This window comes from Plasmodium vivax, chromosome 8 (assembly GCF_000002415.2).
Source record: "Plasmodium vivax chromosome 8, whole genome shotgun sequence".
NCBI lineage: Eukaryota > Apicomplexa > Aconoidasida > Haemosporida > Plasmodiidae > Plasmodium > Plasmodium vivax.
The window spans coordinates 567,961-588,995 of NC_009913.1; the positions used below are offsets into that span (position 1 = coordinate 567,961).

General features: G+C 43.3%; 5 protein-coding genes across 5 annotated transcripts, besides 13 other annotated features; 3 read left to right on the forward strand and 2 right to left on the reverse strand.

The window, feature by feature from the left end:
- Positions 1-384: 384 nt before the first annotated feature.
- On the reverse strand, positions 385-2,777 carry PVX_094850 (GMP synthetase, putative). Its single transcript, XM_001614387.1, has one exon. The coding sequence runs from the start codon at positions 2,406-2,408 to the stop codon at positions 765-767; it is 1,644 nt and encodes a 547-aa protein (XP_001614437.1). The 5' UTR covers positions 2,409-2,777; the 3' UTR covers positions 385-764.
- Positions 827-864: a microsatellite.
- Positions 2,765-2,791: a microsatellite.
- A 1,837-nt stretch (positions 2,792-4,628) lies between these two features.
- Positions 4,629-4,651: a microsatellite.
- Positions 4,652-5,513: 862 nt separating this feature from the next.
- Positions 5,514-10,334, forward strand: PVX_094855 (hypothetical protein, conserved; the record flags this gene model as incomplete). The annotated part of the gene is made up of 3 exons (XM_001614388.1): positions 5,514-9,609; positions 9,822-10,023; positions 10,229-10,334. The coding sequence occupies 3 exons, from the start codon at positions 5,514-5,516 to the stop codon at positions 10,332-10,334; spliced, it is 4,404 nt and encodes a 1,467-aa protein (XP_001614438.1).
- Positions 6,079-6,102: a microsatellite.
- Positions 6,929-6,953: a microsatellite.
- Positions 7,383-7,405: a microsatellite.
- Positions 10,227-10,257: a microsatellite.
- Positions 10,335-11,123: 789 nt separating the features above from the next.
- Positions 11,124-13,421, forward strand: PVX_094860 (hypothetical protein, conserved; the record flags this gene model as incomplete). Its single annotated transcript, XM_001614389.1, has 1 exon — positions 11,124-13,421. The coding sequence occupies exon 1, from the start codon at positions 11,340-11,342 to the stop codon at positions 13,419-13,421; it is 2,082 nt and encodes a 693-aa protein (XP_001614439.1). The 5' UTR covers positions 11,124-11,339.
- A 1,222-nt stretch (positions 13,422-14,643) lies between these two features.
- PVX_094865 (hypothetical protein, conserved) lies at positions 14,644-16,343 on the reverse strand (the record flags this gene model as incomplete). The annotated part of the gene is made up of 2 exons (XM_001614390.1): positions 15,829-16,343; positions 14,644-15,656 (listed from the first exon to the last, which is right to left on the reverse strand). The coding sequence occupies exons 1-2, from the start codon at positions 15,956-15,958 to the stop codon at positions 14,644-14,646; spliced, it is 1,143 nt and encodes a 380-aa protein (XP_001614440.1). The 5' UTR covers positions 15,959-16,343.
- Positions 15,261-15,280: a microsatellite.
- Positions 15,583-15,602: a microsatellite.
- Positions 15,861-15,883: a microsatellite.
- Positions 15,909-15,940: a microsatellite.
- A 2,435-nt stretch (positions 16,344-18,778) lies between the features above and the next one.
- Positions 18,779-20,688, forward strand: PVX_094870 (hypothetical protein, conserved; the record flags this gene model as incomplete). Its single annotated transcript, XM_001614391.1, has 3 exons — positions 18,779-18,846; positions 18,930-19,024; positions 19,172-20,688. The coding sequence occupies 3 exons, from the start codon at positions 18,779-18,781 to the stop codon at positions 20,518-20,520; spliced, it is 1,512 nt and encodes a 503-aa protein (XP_001614441.1). The 3' UTR covers positions 20,521-20,688.
- Positions 19,902-19,933: a microsatellite.
- A 277-nt stretch (positions 20,689-20,965) lies between the features above and the next one.
- Positions 20,966-21,005: a microsatellite.
- Positions 21,006-21,035: the final 30 nt, after the last annotated feature.

The following is a 21,035-nucleotide window of genomic DNA, read 5'->3' on the forward strand; positions in this document are numbered from 1 at the left end:
GCATGCGCCCACTCGAAAAGGGTAAATCTTATAAATTGTGAACAGCTTCATTTTTTATAGCAGAAATGTGCCTAAACAAGCAGAGCAATTTTTGCGCACGGGAGGAAGCACAATTAGGCGATAAAAATGAAGGAATGGCACTTCGCTTTTCCTTTTTTTTTTTTTTTGGAACTCTCCTTGCGAATTTGTTTCTGCCATTTCAAGGGGAAAAAAATTGCTCCTTTTGAAGCGAAAGAGATGGGTCAACAGCAGCTATATTTGTAACCATCCCTGTGTTGTTCGACTTATAATTGGGTTTAAATGGCTACTGGGAAAACGCAACCCTTTGATGCGATCCCTTATCGCTGCCCTAAGAACACCTACAGGGGCGCACCATTTATGACAAAACAGTTGCAAATGCTTACGAAGCAAGCGTGTGTTATTTTGAGAGGGGGAAAAAAAGAGGCAGCTTCTTAACCACCCAACGGTGTTTTCGTGCATGTAATGTTTTGGCAAAATGGGAAGTTATGACACCTTAACTGTGCATGGGACACTACGCTTTGAAGTGGTACAATAAGGTGTCCATCTTTTGGGGATACCCCTCAATTGGCGCAAATTAAATCTCTCATTGTTCGCGTTGCGCTAAATGTGCAACGGAGGGAGGCAAATGGGCGCTAAGATGGGGAAGCGGGGTACAGCAGAAAGGTGAATGCCAAATTGGGATAGTTTCCCTAAAGAGTCACCTACACAGTGTGTGTACCGCCCCCTCCCGCTTCGCTGTGCACTCACTCGAACTCAATCGTCGCGGGAGGCTTGGAAGAAATGTCGTAGAGAATCCTGTTGACTCCCTTGACCTCGCTGAGAATACGAGTGGAGATTTTCTCCAAAATGTCATACGGAATTTTATACCAGCTAGCGGTCATGAAGGAAGACGTTTTAACTGCCCTGAGAGAGCACACATAATCGTACGAGCGCGCATCCCCACTTACACCAACAGATTTAGTGGGCAACAAAACAGCAAAGGCTTGGCTAATGTCATTGTACAAATTATACGCCTTCAAATCGTTGATAAAAATATCGTCTACTTCTCTTAGGATGCTCAATTTGTGTTTGTCAATTTCTCCGATGACCCGGATGGCCAATCCAGGGCCTGGGAAAGGATGTCTGTTTGTGATTTCCTCTGGCAAATTTAATTCTTGTGATAATTTCTTCACGTCATCTTTAAATAAATATTTAAAAGGCTCAAATAATTTGAATTTTAAATTTTCTGGTAACCCTCCCACATTATGATGCGTTTTAATCGTGTCGGACAGCCTCTTCGAACATTTGCTTTCGATAATATCTGGGTATAAAGTGCCTTGCAGCAGGTACGTTTTTTCAATATCAATGTTTATGTTCTTTACTGCCTTTTCAAATTCTTCGATGAATAATTTTCCGATAATTTTCCTCTTTTGTTCCGGGTCTGTTACCCCTTTTAAGTTATTTAAAAAAATTTCCGAAGCATCAATTTTGGTTAAGTTCATATCTGGGAATATGCCCTTTAAAAAGGAGTACACTTTTTCGCCTTCATTTTTTCTTAACAATCCATTATCTATGAAGATGCCGTAAAATCTCTCTTTGAATATTTTGTGTGTAAATGCAGCAGCGACAGTGCTGTCGATTCCCCCGGACATGGCAGCAATAACGTAGTGGTCCTGTGCGTATTTCTTTATATTGTTCAGCTCAATTTCGTGATAACGAATTGGATCGAATTTTTTCGTGCATTCACAAATGTTGTAGGCAAAATTATAAAACATCTGGTCTCCATCCACAGACTCGTACACCTCAGGGTGGTACTGAACTCCATATATATTATGTTCCTCATTGTACATGGCACATATTAAGCAATCGTCAGTAGAATTTACAAGAAAAAAATTGTCGGGAATTTTTGTCACTTCATCTGTGTGATTCATCCATACGGTACTTTTCTCTGCGTTTTTTATGCCATCGAAAAGGATACATTTGCTGCCTTTGCTATCTCCATCCACCAGCTTGTAATTCTTATATTTTTCTTCACCCCCGTTTTTACTTGTTATTATATTTACGTCGGTACATCCATATTCTGAATTTTTGGACTTTTTAACTTCTCCATTCATCTGCACAGCTATTTCTTGCATTCCATAACATATGGCAAAAATGGGGATTTTTTTTTCCAAAAAATATTCCAACACTTCTTTCTTCAAGTGGGGCGCATTCTCCTCCGTAACGGAGTGGGGGCCTCCAGACAGAATGACTCCCTTGATGTTTAGCTCTTCCACTTCCTTCACGTCAATGCCATAGTCCCTCGTTTCGCTAAATATTTTGATATTATTCAGCCGCTTCACGATCAGGTGGAAGTACTGCGAGCCGAAGTTCAGCACCAGTATCTTGTCGTAGTCACCGCCCTCCATTACGCAAAAAAAAGGAAAAAAGGAGAGGGGGGGGCTGCAAAAATAGGTGCGTGATGACTAAAAAGGGTGTGGCGCAGGTCCCGCGTAGAAGATCAGAAGAAGCAAAGCTGACGTAGAATCTACAGATGCCGCTTTGTTCCACTCCCGCACCTGCAGCGCTAACAAGCTGAATTGCAGAGCGTGGCCAAGGGTCAGCTAATCGTTCGCTGAGTTAGTAGGCGATGTGGAGGAAGGCGCTTTTATGCTCGCCTGGGAAAATGGAGAGCGCATTATGCGGCTTTGCCAAGGTGGGGAAATACCTACGGACCAAGAGTGTATTATACATATGTAAGAGGCATATAACGGTATGGGGCATGTATATATGTATGCGCCAGGTATATATACAAATGTACGTGGTATACATATAATGCACAATCGTACATATGCTGGGGCCTCTCTTTCGGCGAGCAATCAGCGGCGATGCTGCTTAAATTGCATCTTGCGGGGAGGAATAACTTAGCTCGCAAAAATGGAAGGAAAAAAAAAAAAAACGAACATATGGAAAGAAGGCACTTTTTTTTTTTTTTTTTTATAAGGCTACAATTCCGCAGAGAGGAACGGAACCAATTATTTTCATTAGAACCTCTCCCACAAGCATGCCCATCGTGTCAGCTTATCCAATTTGTGAGCTCAATTTTGTTTCCTTATTCTAAAAAAAGGCATCGCGGGAGGATAAGCTGTGGGGAAAAATCAAATTGTGCTACTGCTGGCTGTGGAGAAAAGCAAAACTGTGGTATTACTGGCTGTGGAGTGTGCTCTCTCTACCCAGCCGAAATGAACCTTTTGTGGGGTGCGTCATATTATAAGCGGCAAAGTTAAAATGGAAATTTTTATCTATTTCATAATATGTACACGTGAATGCAAAGGACGAACCTCCCCAACCCCCTTTTTTTTTTTTTTCTTTTGAGCATCTACTATAAATGTAAAAATGTGCATAACCGTTTTAACCATTCGCGTGGACCCTTAAACAAACAGCCATTTAACCCAACTGAGAAAACGTTAAACGGACACAGGACCAAATGTAGAAGTGGAGAAAATGCACACAGGTGGGAGTTTGTTTTCCCCCCGTTTTACTATACCTTTTCATTTATTTTTTCAAATTGTATCTTCTAGGTACTCCCATGGATGTGTATTGCAGCAGATGTAGAGGTCCGCCAAAGGCGTCTCTCGCGCATGCATTTCCAAGCATATAATTCTAGGTAGGTGCTTTGCCAAGCCCAAGGGGCCTTTTTCTACCATTTTCTCCTTTAGAGAAAAATCCTTTTCGCTGGCCTGAAGAGAGCCATCTTGGGGAAGCGCCCAGAGATATGTGCATGTGTGTCCAAATGCATACATACACGTATGCACATGCATATGCGTGGAGGTTTACACTTCTCCAGGCGTATCCCGCTTGGTGCTCTCTCCCGCGCAACTGTCATTTTCTTTACCCTGTGAAATTTTAAGGGAAGTAGAAATGGGGATGGAAAAACTTGACTACACAAAGGAAACATAAAAACGGAAACGATTCCTCATTTGTGTTAAAAAATTAGAAAAAAACTTGAAGCCAAAAAAAAAAAAAAAAAAAATTATGAGCGCTGCTAAACCGGAGGTATATGCACTCTATGCGCTTATTGTGTGCCATTAATTTTCTCTTAAAGGGGGTTTCCTCCCATTCATCACAAGCAATTGCTTCTTTTTTTTTCTCCATTTTTTCGAAATTGAAAGGTAGAAAATGTAATATGAAAAAAATGACTTTAACACGGCTTGTTCTTTTTCACCACTGATGGTTGTGTGGCAATGCAGTTTGCGGTCATCTACAAGGCGAATGCCACGTAAAAGGGGAATACGGGCATTTCTACCTGTCTGTACGTGCGAGGATTGTTCTTTGAAAAAAAAAAAAAAAAAAAACACATACCGCGGGCACATTTAACCCTTTACGGTGACCTTTCCGTTTGCATAATTGCATAAAGCCGCGGCAGTCTAATTGGGGCGCATCCCTTTTTACCTTTTTTCAAAAAAAAAGGCCTACCGTGAGCAGAAAGGCAAACAAAAAAGAAATGTCAAACCATTTGGGAAAGAACAAAAAAGGAGCAAGCCAAGCCAAACGGGTTTTTACAAAATGGAAGCGTACCACAATGGGAAGATCGGGGTTCTGCACAAGTACGGAAAAAAAAAAAAAAAAAAAAAAAGATGGCAGGTACAGCGACGAAACTGTAAATGAATAAATAAATAAATAAATAAATAAAAAACGAACGCAAAATGGATACAAAAATATATATGTACAAAGAAAAGGAGGCAAAAAGGTATGACACTATTTTTTAAAAAAACGTATTTGCGTAAAACCTCCCTCAACCATATGCTCCTGTACTATGTATGCCAAAGCTCTGTTTTTAATTTCCATTTTGTACGGGTGATTGCGAAGATGAAAAACGCACAACCCCCCCCATTAGCCCGTTTTTCGCGCATAATTTTGAAACACTGAAAATTTGCGTGAGTTGAAAAGGTGAGCACTTTGGCTGGAAAGAGAAGGTGCGAGCTTCAGTTTGTACCCAGGGTGACACGAATGAGGGGGCACATGAGCAATACATGGATGATGCGTACATACGTACATACGTGCAGATACATATGAATATAAAAATATATAAGCACGTGGGGAACCAAAACCCCCCTTCCCCCACCCCCCACATAATATCTCTTCTACTTTTGCCACTCCATCAACACCATTAATAAGAGCCTCTCTTGAGCGTTTCCTTTTATATCCCAACCGCTGAGCGAAGAACCCCATTTTGTTTGCTTCCCTCCACCCCCCGTTTGTTTCCGTTATAGCCGCATGACGAGTACACCCTCTGTTGGGAATGCACAGCATAGGGAAGTATACATGCCTATTTTTGCGCTTCCCCGACCGTTGGCTCCATCTCCTTTTCAACCACCACGATGAAATTGTTTTGCTAAATTTTGTCCATAAGGGTTCCAGTTCGAGTTCCAGTTCCTGCTCCTGTCCCTGCCTTCTTTTTTAATTAAAATTTGTGTTTACGTGATCGTATTATACTCTCTTTCATTTTATTATTTTTTCTTTTTTCTTTTTTAATGGATACGGGAAAAATATTTTTGCCGCCCAACATCGCCTTGCCGTGTAAGTTAAAATGGGCTGTAGATAACAACTCCATCGTTAGCTCGAACCAAATAATTGCGTTTGTCATCGAGACGGGGCAGGACCGCACTGACGCGGAGCGAACGGGAGATCCGCACACGGAGAGACCCCTCATAGGGGAGCCGCCAACAGAGGAAGGCTCTTCCCAGCGGGGGAACTTCCATTTGGGAAGCGCCGAAGCGGAAGATGCACCCTACGGGAAATCGAGAAACGGAGGAGAAGAAGAAGGGGCAGCCCCCTTAGCCAGTCAAAATGGCAACAGCTGCGAAAATGCACATACAAATGTGGTCGAAGAAGTGCGCAGCAGTTTAGGAGATCATTACGCAGAGAGTCCCCTAAGAAGGGACGCGGCCGATGGTGTAGACAAGGATGCAGTTGATGGTGTGGCTAGCCAAGGTACCTTCCCAAACAAGGAAACAACCACAGACACGAGAGACAACCTCGAGACGGGAAGTAATCACTCGGAGGAGAGAAGAAACGAATCGGCAAATGAAAAAAATAACTTCATAAATTTAATTCTAAGCAATAAGAATAATTTTGACATTAAAAAAGACAGCTATGTCCCCTTGCGAAGCAGCAATCACGGCAGAATCCGCATACTAAAACAGAACCCATTTTTGGAAAAGGACGAGTACATCTATATTAGCAGTCCGAATGAGTTGTTGTGCGAAATTAGCGATGAAAGGTGCAACCACGAAGTTATTTTCTCGGGATTATGCACCAACTGCTTCTTAAACCAGGAAGAGATTAACAAAAATAAGAAAGAACAGAAATATTTTTTGTCTCCTGGGTTTTTAACCAACGAGAAGGAGCTGTACATTAACACTGATAAGGTCATCGATTTGGAGAAGGAGCGAATTAGCAACATCATTAGGAATAGAAAATTGTGCCTCGTGCTTGACTTGGACAATACCTTGCTGCATGCCTCCTTCTTTGTTATCTCCATAAATATGAACAGCGAGGTGATAAACATTACGACGGATATTGACGAGGAGTTGGCGGGCGCAAGTGGCGGTGCTAGCAGGAGCGGCGTAGGGAGTGGCGGCGCAGAGGACCCCGCCCACCATCGCAGCGCCCCCCGCGAAGCCGATTTGCCACTGGAGGAAGAGTGCGGCGCGGCGAACAGCAAGAAGGAGGACAACGTGAGGGCGGAGGACGGCGCGGATGTAGATGGAAACGGAGATGGAAACGGCGATGTAGATGGAAACGGAGATGGAAACGGCGATGCAGATGGCAGTGCAGATGGCCATGCAGATGGCCAGGGCGACGGCGCGGTATGCCCCAAGGTGAACCCCGAACTGTACTCCCTGTTCTGCCAAAGGAAAAACAACGGAGTGGACCACACGCACAAGTATCAAGACATAAAATCGAGTTACGAAAATTACTGCGATTTTCTGGCCAAAATGAACACCATAAATTTGTTAAAGCATAACGGAAAGTTTATACATTACGAAAATTTGAAGGACAAAAATATAAAAAAAAAAATTGATAAATTGGAACAATCCGTTTTGAAAACGAACGTGAAACATCACAAAGGGTCATACACAATTTACTACAAATTGAGACCTGGTGTGATACAATTTTTACAAAAAATGAATAAAAAATATGAAATATATTTATACACTATGGGGACTTTGGAGCATGCGAAATCTTGCTTGTTACTGTTGGATCCTCTTAAGAACTTTTTTGGGAATAGAGTTTTCTCGAGGAAAGACAGCGTCAATGGGTTGAAACACTTGAACCGCATCTTGCCAACCTATCGCAGTGTCTCCCTGTGCATTGATGATAGTGACTACATGTGGAAGGAAAGCAGCTCGTGCATTAAGGTACATGGGTACAACTACTTCCCAGAGATTAACTTTCTAGAGGATATTAAAAGGAAGCCCTATTTTTTAACCAAGTTTTTTGCTATGGCACAGTCGTATTTGAACTTCTCTTCTAACCTTTACGGGTTTATTAATTTTAAATGTAGTGAATATGAAAGGATGAGGATTCACCGTTTTAACAGCGTGCTGTATAGTGAGTGCTCCAGTTGGGGCGGCCCGTACAACGGCTCGATGGCGCTGGGCGGTGCGTACCAGGTGGTCGATCAGGGCAGCGCAGAGGAGGCTGAGGATGGCCTCTGCGAAGGGGAGGAAGTGGGTGTAGCCACGGAAGTAGCCACGGAAGTAGCCGCTGAACTAGCCGATGGAGTACCCCCTGGAACCTCGTGCGGTGACTCCTCGCAGGTGGGTGGATACCACTACGAGGGGGGAAGCACCCCAGTGAGGGAAGACGGGGAAGACGCGTTAGTTGCACAGAGAGGGAATCCCCTCAGCGGAAACGGAGACAGCGGCAATGGCGACAGCGGCAATGGCGACGGCGGCAGTGGCGACGAATTGGACGAGTCCTTCGAAGACAGCTTCATCGATTTAGACAAAGAGTTCGAAACGGACAGCGAAGAGGGCGACGTTAGCGTGATGGATCCTAAGGTGGAAAATAGCTCATGCGACTTAAGTGTGCAAAACGGGTTGGAATTTTTTGATGACGCGAACGATTTTCCCAAAGGGAAAGAAGCACCTCTGCAGCATTTTAGCGAAGAGCACGTCGCAAGCACATTCATCACGGGAACGCAAAATGGAGTTGTTAAGAGGGACCACCTTTCGAATTTGTATCCAAATGATGGTACGTATGCCCATATGAACAACCCCAATTGGGTCTACGTAGAAAAAGGGACTTCGGAAAATGTAAATAAAAACTTCCCCCCACAGAGTGACAATAATTTTTTTGTGAATGCAGACGGTTTGAAAGGAACATCCCCTACTAGTAGTGCCCCCCTGAATGGTGGAAGCTGTGCAGCTGATTTGTTCCAATCGGGAGTTGCGCAGCTCGCTGGAGAGGAGCACATCCCCATGGACACCAATTTGATGGGCACTAATTTGATGGGCGCCCAATTTGAGACCCCCAACCACTGCGAAGATAAAATGAATAGAACGAATGACCACATGAACAGCTACATCAGCAGCAACAGCAGCAGCTACGTCAATATGAACCTACACATTAGCAAACACATCGATAAGAAAAAAAATAAGAAAAAAAAAAAAAAAAACGCGAATGGCGAAATGGCTAGTAGCAACGCGAAGCACTTCCCGCGGAGTGATGGAGAGTATTCGCAAAACCAATTCGATCACGCCCTTCATGTAAGGACACCCGAAAGGTTCATTCCGTTTGAGGACGAAATTATTTACAAGTTCATTTCTGAGAGGAACTTTAGGAAGTACGACAATTATGTGGTGGGGTTCCTGCGCAGTTATTTCAGGGGGGGGAGGCTTCCCCGGGGGGGCGAGGCGGAAGAGGAGGGGCTCTCCGATGGGGATGCCAGTGCGGATGCTGAGGAGGGTGCCGAGGTATATGCTGAGGTGGATGACGAGATAGATGCTGAGGTAGATGCCGACGTGGATGACGATGAGGACGCCCCCGAGGGTGGCGAGGAAGCGGGCCGAGAGAACCCCCCCAGGAGCCACCGCGGAAGCAGAGGCGACGCGGAAATTAAGACGGAAGGGGAGGACCATCAACTCGGTCCTGGGGACCATCTGTCTCGGGGGGGGCAAGACAGTGTTAAGAGAGTAGAGAAAAAGATAAAGAAAACGAAAGTAAAAAAGCTAATTCATTTTGGCAATTTAAGGAAAAGGAATTCTACCAACTTCAGAACAGACCACAACAGTGATGACCCAGGGCCCCCTACCCCTCCTCCTCCAAGGGATAGCGATCAGAACATTCACAAACACGGAGCATCAAATCAAAATGAATATTACGAAAGCTTTTGTATACCCAAGAATTTCAACGAGGGGAATTTTAAAGACAATGATAAGCAGCTACATTATTTGACAGCCATATTGGACGAAATTCACCACATTTTTTACCAAATTTTTGAGCATTTTAAAATACATAAAACGAATGAAAGGAATGAAGAGGATCAGATATACAACTACTTTTTGCGCTACCCGATAGTTAGGACCATCTTGATTGAGTTCCGCAGGCATGTTTTGAAGGGTACGTGCGAGTGGCAGGGGGCGGTTCCTCCACGTGACTGTCTCAGTTCGCCATGAACGAGGCGCGCACTGCGTAGAAGCTGCCCACGTGTGTGTATACATGCATGTGTAGATGCATATGTATATGCACTTTCTTGTGAATGTCTTTCTTTTTTTTTTCCACCCCACCTGCATACATCGCTGCCCACCCATGTGTGCGCCTCCCCCCCGCAGACTGCACCTTCAACGTTTCGCAACTGTCCGATGAGATCCGGAGGAGCGATTTTATGGACCACATTTTGAAGTTAGGCGGAAGCATAAGTAATGACAACTACACGCACATTTTAACAGTAAACAATTTCCTAAAAAATGAAAATTGGGAAGATGCCAAGGTTACAAATTTGATGTGGATTGAACGAGCCTTGTACACTTGGACGTAGGGGATAATTTTAAAAGAACTATTTCATTCGCTTCCGCTGAGGAAGAACGTATATATGTGCATATAACATGAGGGAGGGGGGGTTGCTCCCCCCATTTGCTCATGCGCTTTCATTCGACTGCGTCGTAGCAGATTTTTCATGTCAGCGCACCCCGTCTGCCTACTTCTGCTCACTTCTGCGTATGTTCTGCCCCCCTTGCAGGAAGGTCGACACGAAGCACTACGACATGAGTTCGTGGGGCAAAACGCACAGGAACTTCTGGGACGTCATTGAATATGAAGAGAAAAAGAAGAAAAAAATGAAGTGAATTGTCTCGAAGTGAGTCCAAGTGCAGTGAAGCAAAGTGTGACGAAGTGAAAAAATTACTTTTCCCCCCTGTTGGGCGCGCGAGGCGGATTTGTGCCTCCACCGTCGCTCTGCCCCTTTTAACAAATTGGGGCAGTTCGCTCGACGTGATTTGTTTTCGCCATCGTTTCGTCCGCTCTACACGTCGCTCTTTTTTTCTTTCTATTTTTTTAACACGTGTGAGTACGCATTTCGTGGGTGTAAGTATGCCCACAATGTGTATGTATGCACAGTGCGGGTATCGCCACACGCTTTACTAAAACAAAAGGTGATAAGCAAGATAATCATTTTCTTTTTTTCTTTTCTCTTCTTTTTTTTTGTCATGGCTGGGAAGCGAGAATGCCTGTGGTGTTCGCATCACGCCCCTTTGTTTGCCCCATCTCACTTGTCATTTTTTGCCCCATTTTATCGCCATTTTGTTCCCCTATTTTATTGCCATTTTATTGCCATTTTATTGCCATTTTATTGCCATTTTATTGCCATTTTATTGCCATTTTATTGCCACCCTTTTGCCATCATTTTGCCCTTTTTTACGTGTCCCTGTTTAGTGCTTCCCTGTCGCGCGACCGCTGGCCGGCATGCACGCCCAGCGGGTGAGCACAGGATTTATGTGAACCCCGCACATGCAGTTTGCGAACGCAGGCATAGTACCAGCCAAACTTTCTCACCCCCCCGTATGATGATTTGAAAAAGTGCTGCGCGAAAAAAAGAAAAAAAAAAAAAAAAAAAAATAGAAATTTTTCCCCTCCATGTATGACCATGTAACCAGTTGGAAAACACCCCACGGTTGTAGCACATAGCAGGGAGGAACAAAATGCACACATGGGAAGGAAGCGGCAACAAACGGCAGGTAAACGACAAACGAACGCCTTAAATTACGCGAACCCCGCGCAAGCAACATGCGGACGGCGCCCACACGGCCGCTTTCCCCAGGCAACTTTCTCCTTAAGGGGCGCGAAGCAGAAGCATGAAAATTAGCCCCATAAGGAAAAAGGTGAACTCCTCACTGGTCGTGAGCAAAAGAATCCCGTCGTACTTAAAAAAGGAAAAAATCAATTTAAGCAAAAATAATGGCAGTTTTGACAAAAAAAGCGTCAAATATAATCAAGTGCCACAATTTGTTCAGGCAATAATAAAGTTTACGAAAAAAAATAAACTCCTCCAGGAGGAAGAAAACAGTGTAGTAAGTAAAAATAAACTCATTTTTTTAAACAATTTGTTGAGCGAAATTCAAAAGAATAAAACAATTCTAACGTCTTCCTCCATACACGACATATATCGATGTCTCTACAAATTGAACTACTTAAAAATAGACGTCATTTGTACTCTTTTTAGTGTACTTATAAATAACGCAATAAATTTTTCCAAAATAAGTGGCTATGTTCATTGCGATTTTAAAGAATTGATAAACATTACAAAATTTTTGCACCATTTTCGGAACATATGCAATTCGAATATTCAGGCGATTATACACGACAGCCATGACAGTGTTAACCTGCGAATTGTGAAGAGGTACTTGAAGGAACATGGGGGAAGAAGTGGCCCCTCCGTTGGCGGCACATATAATAGTGGCGTAATATACACACACGTTTATAGCTACATTGCAAAATATGATAGGGTTGAAAATGTGGACATTCTTTTGTATTCCCTCTTAAAGGGGAAACGCACCAATGTAGCTGTAAAGGGGGGGTCATACGGGGAAGAGGCGGCGCAGCAGGGAAACCGCTTCACCTTGACCGACGCGGAAGAGGCGGCGCAGCAGGGAAAGCACTTCAACTTGAGCGACGCGGAAGAGACAGCGCAACAGGAAAATCACTTCGCACTCGCCAACGCGGAAGAGGCGAAGAGAACGCTGCTAGTGGAGCACATAAACTCGTTTTACAAGCTAAACGACATGTTCGCCTTCCTTCTAAACAAAGTGCTGACATTCTTCAACGAACGCGCAGAGAGCTTCAATTTGTACCACTTAAAGCTGCTGTTCTTCTTCTTGGGGAAGTTCCAAACGTTTGACGCACACCTGATGGAAAAACTCACCAACAGGATTATCGAAGAAATCGAAAGGATAAAAACCAACCCGAAGCTCCTACACGATGATACCTCCACAGAGGAAAGGAAGAAACATAACTACGCAAAAAATAGGATTAAAAAACTGAGGAAAAAATATGTCAACACGTTTGTCAAAATAGACTCGAAGGAATTCCTAACCCTTCCATACACAATCGGCTTGTCCATGAACACCTATTTTAATAACTACCTAATTGAATATGTGAATATGTACGTGCTCAGTTTGATTAACTCTAGGGTAAACTGCGATATGGTAAGTTTTGCCTACTGCCTCGTCGGCTACAAGCACATTATGGTGCATTTTTTCATTCTCTTTAATATATTTTTGTTTAAAGAAAAATGCATGAAAAATAAAAAATTGTTGGAGAAATATGGCGTCTTTCTGCGCCGATTGGGGGGGACCCACTCGATGGGGATAAGTGAAGAGAGAAAAAATCCCCTTCGAAGTAGCACCATCGAACAGGATGGACCTACGCAAAGTATCCTCAGCAAGGAACCAAAAATGACCAATTGTGCAGCCCCCATCAAAATGAGGAAAAATCCAAACGAAGAAAACAACTGCGTGGCTAACTTCACGTGTATGCAGGAAGACCACACTGATGAGAGGGACAAAATGGGGGGCTACAAAAACCCGGAAGAGATCTTCAACATGCTGTTGGGGGAGTTCCAAATGAAGGTAGAAAATATCTTCCTAATAAATTTGGACAAACATTCCATAGAACAATCGTATAACAGCGAACAGCTTCGGAGGTTTTATTTGCAGTACAAAAAATTATTCGAGAAGGTATTCAATTACGCCATTTTTTTGCTAAGCAAATATGAGCCTGAGGAAATGTTGCGCATTTACAAGAATTTGAAGGCCCATGCGCTGAACGACCAGGTGGTCAAGCAGCTGTACGTGGAAGTGCTCTACGAGAAGGTTGTTTTTAATTCGGGAAATGAAAAAAAAGTTTCGAGTTTGTTGCGGTGCGTTTGCGGCGAGTAGGGGGGGGGGGGGGGAAATGCGGCAGCGAGGCGCGGCAGCGAAATGCGGCAGAAGAATGAAGCAACACAATATAGCAAATGCCAACAAATAGCAGCAGAACGTGGAAACAAAGGGGCGTTCCTTAAAAAAAACGAAGTTTAAAAATTGTCAACGGCAACACGTGCATTGAGACTGGCGTTTGCGCGGAAGCGAGTGGGTAGGCATACACACAAATGTATGTACGCGCGCGCGAGGGGGGGGGTGCTCCACAGAGGACAAGTTCCACGTGGTGAAGGCAGTTCCACGAAGATGACACATAAGTGAAAAGAAACATCAACAAAGAATGGAGTGAGAAGTAACGACTTTCGTGTAAGTGAGTACATGCAGGAAGGGGTGATGCGGCCGCACGTTGCCGCAAAGCATCGCTTGTACGTGTGCTCACGCACGTGCAGACCGCATGGGGGGGAAAGATATTTCAATGGACACTTTTTTCACAACAAGATATTGTAAAAAATGAACGAATTGGTATCTCACGAAATGGGATTTTTAGGTGTGCAAACGGGGGGTTATTCGAATGGCGGTGGGCACGAAACCGCGATGTGTGCAATGTGTGTGCATACGTCAGCACTTACATACGTATGTACGTATGTACGCATGCATATATGCACGTGTTCTCGTTTATACGCATTTGTACCCACGCTCGTGCGCACCTGTAGACGGGCGGGGTCGTCGCCCACACGGCTCACAATACTCACAATACTCACAACGCGCATATCGCCCACATCGCTTACAACGCGCGAAACATCATATGTACCCACCACGCACGCACGTCACTACGAATTAAAAAAAAGGGGCGGCACCTCCACTGCGCGCGCAGGTACGCTCGCACCGCTAGGCGGTGTACACATAAATGTATATATGTATATATATATTAATATGCTCGCCGCACGGAGCCCTCTTCAAGCGCAATAACAAATTAAAAAAAGGGGGAACAATTAGCGGCCGCTTTTCGCCCGCAAACACATACACCTCATATGCTCCTAACTGCGCGTGTGTTAACATACGTGCCAACGGGATAAGGAAACGGACGCGAACGCACACCCGCACCCTTGCAAATGTGCCCCCTCCGTGTAGTCCTTACCCGTGAGGCGGCTCCTTACCAACGAGACGGCTCCTTACTGACGCGATTGCTACTTTTTCCGGGGAGTCTCCCTCCCCATCCCACTCCAAACAGTACGAAAAATTAGTCAAAGCTGTGTGACGAAATCTTAAACATGTCTCCCCCAATATGCTCGTTAAAGCGCAACTTGTAAATTATGCCATTGGAGCAAATAACGATGATACAATTTTGGTCATTCACAAAGGCACAAATGGAGGAAATTTTTTTGCCCGGGATTTTGTACGTTGCGAAACTCCACTCACTATTCAAATACGGATGACATGGTAAGAGACATTTCAAATTGGATTTTTTATTTTTGGACTCTTTTTCATAATTGAGTAACGCTGGGGGGGATAAATTCTTGCCCTTACATATAATATCAACTTTCCGTAAAGGCCTTTTTTTTTTGTATATAGAAAATACATGTACTGTGTTTGTACTAGACGTTAAGCAAAGCCAGTTGTTATCTTCACTAATATTCAGGGAGAGAATTTTCGCATTTTTTGTTCCCCTCCTGAATTCATTTAGTAGAGTCCCATCAAAAGTATTAAACAGTCTGATGATGGTCCCCTTGGTGGATGACGTAACTAGTAATTTACCATCATTACTTAAGTTAATACATGCTACTGAATTGTCATGAGCATATATACTCAAATTTGTCTTAAAATTTATATAAGGTAATTCTTCATGAATATTTTCACTGGAATTTATTTCGAAGATATGTATATTCACTCGACCCTTTATGGGGGACAAATAAGCTATGATAATATTTTTATCTATATTAGACAAGCAACATAGCCCTGAGACATTTTTTGATGTATTTAAAGTTTCCAAAAGAATAATATCCTTCAGTCTGTATATACATAATTTATATTCCAAAATGACCACAATGATTTCTCTTAGTAGCCTCACTCCTATAATGTTGGAGGAAAATGTTAATTTGGCTATTTCTCTCATTTGTCTATCATCCCAAATTATTAACACGTTTTTCGCCCACTTTCCCTTCTTATCATTTTTGTTCCCTGTAATGGCCAGGATGTTGCATCGGTACAGCATCTCGGCGAGGTACAGTCCGTTCTTATTCCGGTCGGTTAGGTCTGCAAAATGGTGAAAAAGAGAAAAAGCTCATCGGGGTGTCGTGCAAGTGGGTTTCTCCCTATCATGGTGCTCACTTCCACAGGAGGGGAAAACTATCCTTTGTCATGCGCTTATTTAACTGCACTTTACTTCCCCCTTGTGCGGTCTCTCCGGGGGGGCCCCAGAACTTACCTCTACTATACGTCTGCGTAAACGGATTCGTGTTGTAAATCTTAAACCCCTTCTCATTGGCCATACACAGGCAGCCATAGTCCTGATTAAACGCTATATATCTGTTATTATCTAATCTCAACGACACCATTTTGCTGTTTCGCCGTTTCGCTGCTTCGCTGTTTTGCTGTTTTTTTTACAAAAAAATTGAACAGTAATGGCGGGAACATAGAACGTGCGCGTGGCATCTATCGACAAAGTAACCTACGCGTATATGCATCTACAACAGGTAGGCGCAGAGGCAGTTTTTACCGTGCCGTCCGTGTGGGTGGCAGCCTTATAGGGGCAGTGGCCAATTCGAGTACAGACCAATACGCGCAAAAAACCAACATGCGTGAAAGGCTTATGCGCGCAAATACATATGGTGGCACATAAGTACACCAGGCATCGACAGAGGAGGAGGGAGAGAAGCCTAAAGCTAAAAGATTAACAAACATATATTGCTTACAGTGCCTCTTCTACTGCAATAAAAGAAGAAGAAAAAAAAAAAAAAAAAAAATTCATTGCTTATTATCTCATCTACATTACTTAAAAATTCCTCCTCCAAAAGTATTAGAAGAAGAACATATGTACAATCTTATCAATCACAAGCGGTAAAAATGAAAAAGAAAAAAAAAATCGTGTCATTGCAAAATGGGCCACTAAAACGATTTTCGAAACTTCTAGGGTGCAAGTCCGCCTCTCTCCCGCTGGGGCAAACATGTACATAATAAATATATAGTATATATAATATTGCGCGAAAAAATAAAAAATTGTGGTGCAAAAAGGGTTAAATAAAAGTACATATGCATTTTAGAGGAAGTAAAAAATCTGCACAAGGAATGAATACTAAATTGCGCTAAAAAAAAATCAATTAAATAGCAAGAGGAAGTCAAAAAAAGGTAAGCAAAATGTACGCATATGCATATGTACATATTATACATATGCATATATTGCATGTGACTGTACGTAACCGTGTGGCGATGGGCGGCGCGCAGTCGACGCTCGCTGTGCGATCGGCATGAGGAGCGTATGCGGTGGGAGCATTGTATGTATACGCGCGTACGCAAATGGGAGTCGCGGCGTGGCGCGCCATTGGTAAGTCAAGTCGTATATGTATAATGTATATACTATGCTGGGTCTGAACAGGGCGGCCGCGCGGGCGAAAAATGGGAAGAAATCAGGAAAGAGGGCTGCGAGGAGAAAATGCAGAAAAAATGCTGAAAAAATGCAGGAAAGAAAGATGCACAAAAAACGCAAAGGAGAAAAAATAAAAACGGAAGAAATAACAAGTGAAAAAGTGAGAGATCGAAATGTTGGCACAGGAGAAGTAAAAGCGCGAGGAATGCCACATTTTATTGCTCAATTAATAATTCACCAAAGAAGCGCCTTTTTGTAGCGTCCAAAAAAAAAAAAAAAAAGGCGCAAAGGGAATAATATATGGTGTGCTATCCGTTATAAGCGAATAGGTACACTTATTTACACAAAACATAGAAGAACATTTTTTTTTTTTTTATGCTCTTTGTATGGACTTCTTTTCATTTTCTTTTTTGATATGTCGTGATAGGACGAACGTAAGCTCCCGCCGTTACAAGAGTTGTGTTTACCACGTGTACGAGAGTAGCGTGTTTGCGTACGTGCATGCCTACCTATGTGTATACCTTTACATACACATTTTTGCGCAGATATAAATGTAGGCCCTGCTGCAGGTTGGCCGAGCAACCAACCCGTACGCATTTTGCCGAGGCACTTATTTTTTTCCATGAAGGGAAAAAAAACATAATGCGGGTACCCATTTTGACATTCATTTAAAACGTTTGTGCAATCTGCAAAATGCGATAAAGTGTATGATGAAGTTAAAGACGAGCCATAGGAGAACCTGCTGTGTTTTAGTTCGCCACGAATGGTGACGCGGTTTATAACGCACGTCGAGTGTTTAATTCATGTGCATATGCGGAGCTCTACATGGGTGACTCTGCACGTGTGTACCCGTCGTATGGACATTCCCCCTCCCTCTTTTGCTCATTCGCCAGAAGACGCATTACAAAGAACACTCTTCAGCTTTGCCGTATCGTCGAAAAATTGAGGCAATTATCAGTAGTAAATATTTCCTTTTTTTTGAGTTAATTTTTTTGTGTTTTTTGTGTGTTTTTTTGTATTTTTTTTTTTTTTTTTCCCCCCTGTTGCCTTCACCCGTCCGCCCATACATGCGCCAATTTGGAGGAGGGCGCATGTAATGTACCAGTTCTTGTTAGACACTTGTGCACATGATAAACTCGCGTTTTTGCCATACACAATTTCGCCAATGTGTCCCTTTTCGCAAAACGGTGAAATAGGACACATTTGCCGTTTTTTTTTTTTTTTTTATTTTGCAATTTTTTTATTTTGTTTTATCTCCCCTTAAATGACCGCTGAATTTTGGCTCAGGTGTTGTACAACACTGTCATGTCAGTTTGTAATTTTTTTTTTTTTTTTTTCCATGCAATAAATGTGTTAGCATCGTGTGAAAGGTTTGTCATTTATTGTGAACATTTTTTGTAAAAAATAAAGCGAAGAAGTAAAGCGGCATAGCGGTATAGCTGTATAGCGGTCAAAGAGCAAAACAGCCACGCGAGGCAAACTGCAACATGAGCGTGCTGTCCCTTTTTCACATTGGGTCCCCGTTTTTGCGGACCAACTGCGTAGAAGAAAAAAAAATTTACGAAAGTAATTTTTGCAAACGGGGGGAAATAAACTCAAGGCGGGGCTATGTCCGCCCAATGTGCGTTATCCCGTACACTCCCCGCTGCTCCTCCTCTACAACGTGCGTAGCATTTTTAAACCTTTCAACCCATCTCCCTACGTTTCCTTTTCCTCTTCCTTTTGCAGATTTCATTTGTTCCGTGTGCCTCGACATATGTCACACCCCAGTGGTGACTGTGTGTAACCACATATGGTGAGCGGTGCAGATTTGTCTGTTGATTTGGCGGCGCCTTTGCGATTGAGAGTTGATCTTTCGTCGTACGTCCAACCCGCACATTCAATGTTCACCCCATTTTCATGTATCCCCCCCACACACACGTACATTTACAAACTTTTCTCAGTTGCTACAAATGTTTGTACTACTCCCTCCTGCACAAGAGAAAATGCCCCATTTGCAAACAAGCCATTCGAAATAATGAGTTGAAGAGAATAGCGGGTGAGAAAAATGACTTCCCCGCGTTTGCTAAGCGGATGATTGACTTCCTTTGCTCTACATGAGGTGTTCCATTTGCACCATTTGAATAACCCCCTTTGACGGGTTACACATTCTGCGGGCACTGCCAACTTTCTCCCCCTTCTGCAGGGAAAAGAAAAAGAGAGTATGAGCAATTAAGAATAAGGTGTAACTTATGTAAGGAGGAACTGAAAATAAAAAATTACGAGAAACATTTAAAAATTTGCAAGTACAAGAGATGCAAAAATTACATGTTAGGATGTGATTATTACGACAAAAGGAACAAATTAAAAGCACACGAAGAAACATGTGAGCATAGATTAATACGATGTTCAAATTGCTACAATTTATTTTATTATAAAAATCGCATTTTCATGTTAACCCTAAAGGAAAAATATGAAATGAACGTCAGGTGTACGTACACGTATTATTCTTTTTACTACAACTTGTTAATGAATACAAATTTTAATTTTTTTAAATACAACAAGTGTATGGCGAATAAGTATTTTTCTTGTGATAATTATTTGTCAAAGAAGTTGTCTCTTTTGAGGAGCTTTCAGCGTACCCTTGAACGTTTTGTGGGTAAATCGGATCCTGGGCAGGGAGGCCCAACGGTAGATCAAAGCAACGGTGAAATCACTCAAAGTAGTGGAGGAGCGCCTATCCAAAGTGGAAATCTCCTCAACAACGCAATTAAGAGTGGCCCATCCGTTTTCTACAGAGGAAGGGCCACTGGTGCTTCCGAATTGGAAATCGAAGGAAGTGAAGCTAATTACCAGCGTTTGCTAAATTTCGCGCCTCCGTCGGGCGGGGTAGCAGATGATGGACCCCTGCACATGCTCAGAACCAGTCGTTTGGCTAATGCCCACACGGGTGGAAGCCAACAGGGGGAATCTTATGAGAGTGACAGCTCGGGGGCGACGGACAAATTGGAAGAAGTCAGTCGCGCGGGCGAAGCGAGCCAATCCAGCAGCACGGACCACTCAAGAGGAAGCCACCAGTCAAGCGGCAGCCACCGCTCAAGTCGCTCACACCGTTCACACTGCTCACACCGCGCCAAGCGGAGTGGCCCCCCCCGCGGCGGCAACCATTCCGGTGAGGAGGAACCCTTGAACATACTGCCCCTGAGGAAATATTTCAGCTTCAAAGATAAAAACAGCAAGGACATCATAGTCATAATAAAGGAACTGTTCCAATTTGATAGCGTAGACATGAGCAACCTCTGTGTAGACGATAATGAGGAGTTTTTTTTATGCGAGAAAAATTGTTTTAGGAGTACCATTAAAAATCTTAAGAGCGAATTGGAGCAGTCCCTCGTGCTTTTATATTTTTGTTGCTGCGTGGGCATGCCTGCCATGTTCACACTTGGTTGCATGAGCTACATCACGACCAAGGGGCTATTTAGGTTCTCCTTCTTGTTGGCCAGCACGTTCATCAGTTTGTCGCAGCGCCTTTTTTTTAAGTTCTTCTACGGTTAAGGGTTGCGGGAGGTTTATCACCAGAAGTTAGCGGTGTGTCACGAATCTATGGCGCGACGTTAACCTTTGGCGCGACACGAACCTTTTGCGTTGTACTTTTTTTTTTTTGTGTTTTCCCTCAACCTCGCATTTTTTTGTATGCCTCTTTTTAATTATCATGTTTATTATTTAAACAAACGGAAAAGGGAGGGAGATAAAAAAAAAAAAACAGACGAGTTAGTGCCTTTTCGTTCGTCAGGCAAACAAAACGCGACATCTGCTATCTCCAAATTATGCATACAACGCGCAATGGTACAAAAAATGAAACAAATTGGGGCCGCGCGGCGCGGCGCAGACAAATGAACGCATTCGTGTGGAAGGTTTTACGAAAGGGTGCTCCACAGGGTGGGGGAGAACAGTGGTGTGACGCGGCCAAGGGGGGACACACATGCGCATATATACACATATATATACACACATATATATATATACACACACACTGCTCTCCCCTTCGGCACACCTAAAAACATGCCGCA

What these genes read in the sequence shown, in the direction of transcription:
- PVX_094850 (XM_001614387.1), bottom strand. Translation starts at nt 2,408, where the DNA reads ATGGAGGGCGGTGACTACGACAAGATACTGGTGCTGAACTTCGGCTCG.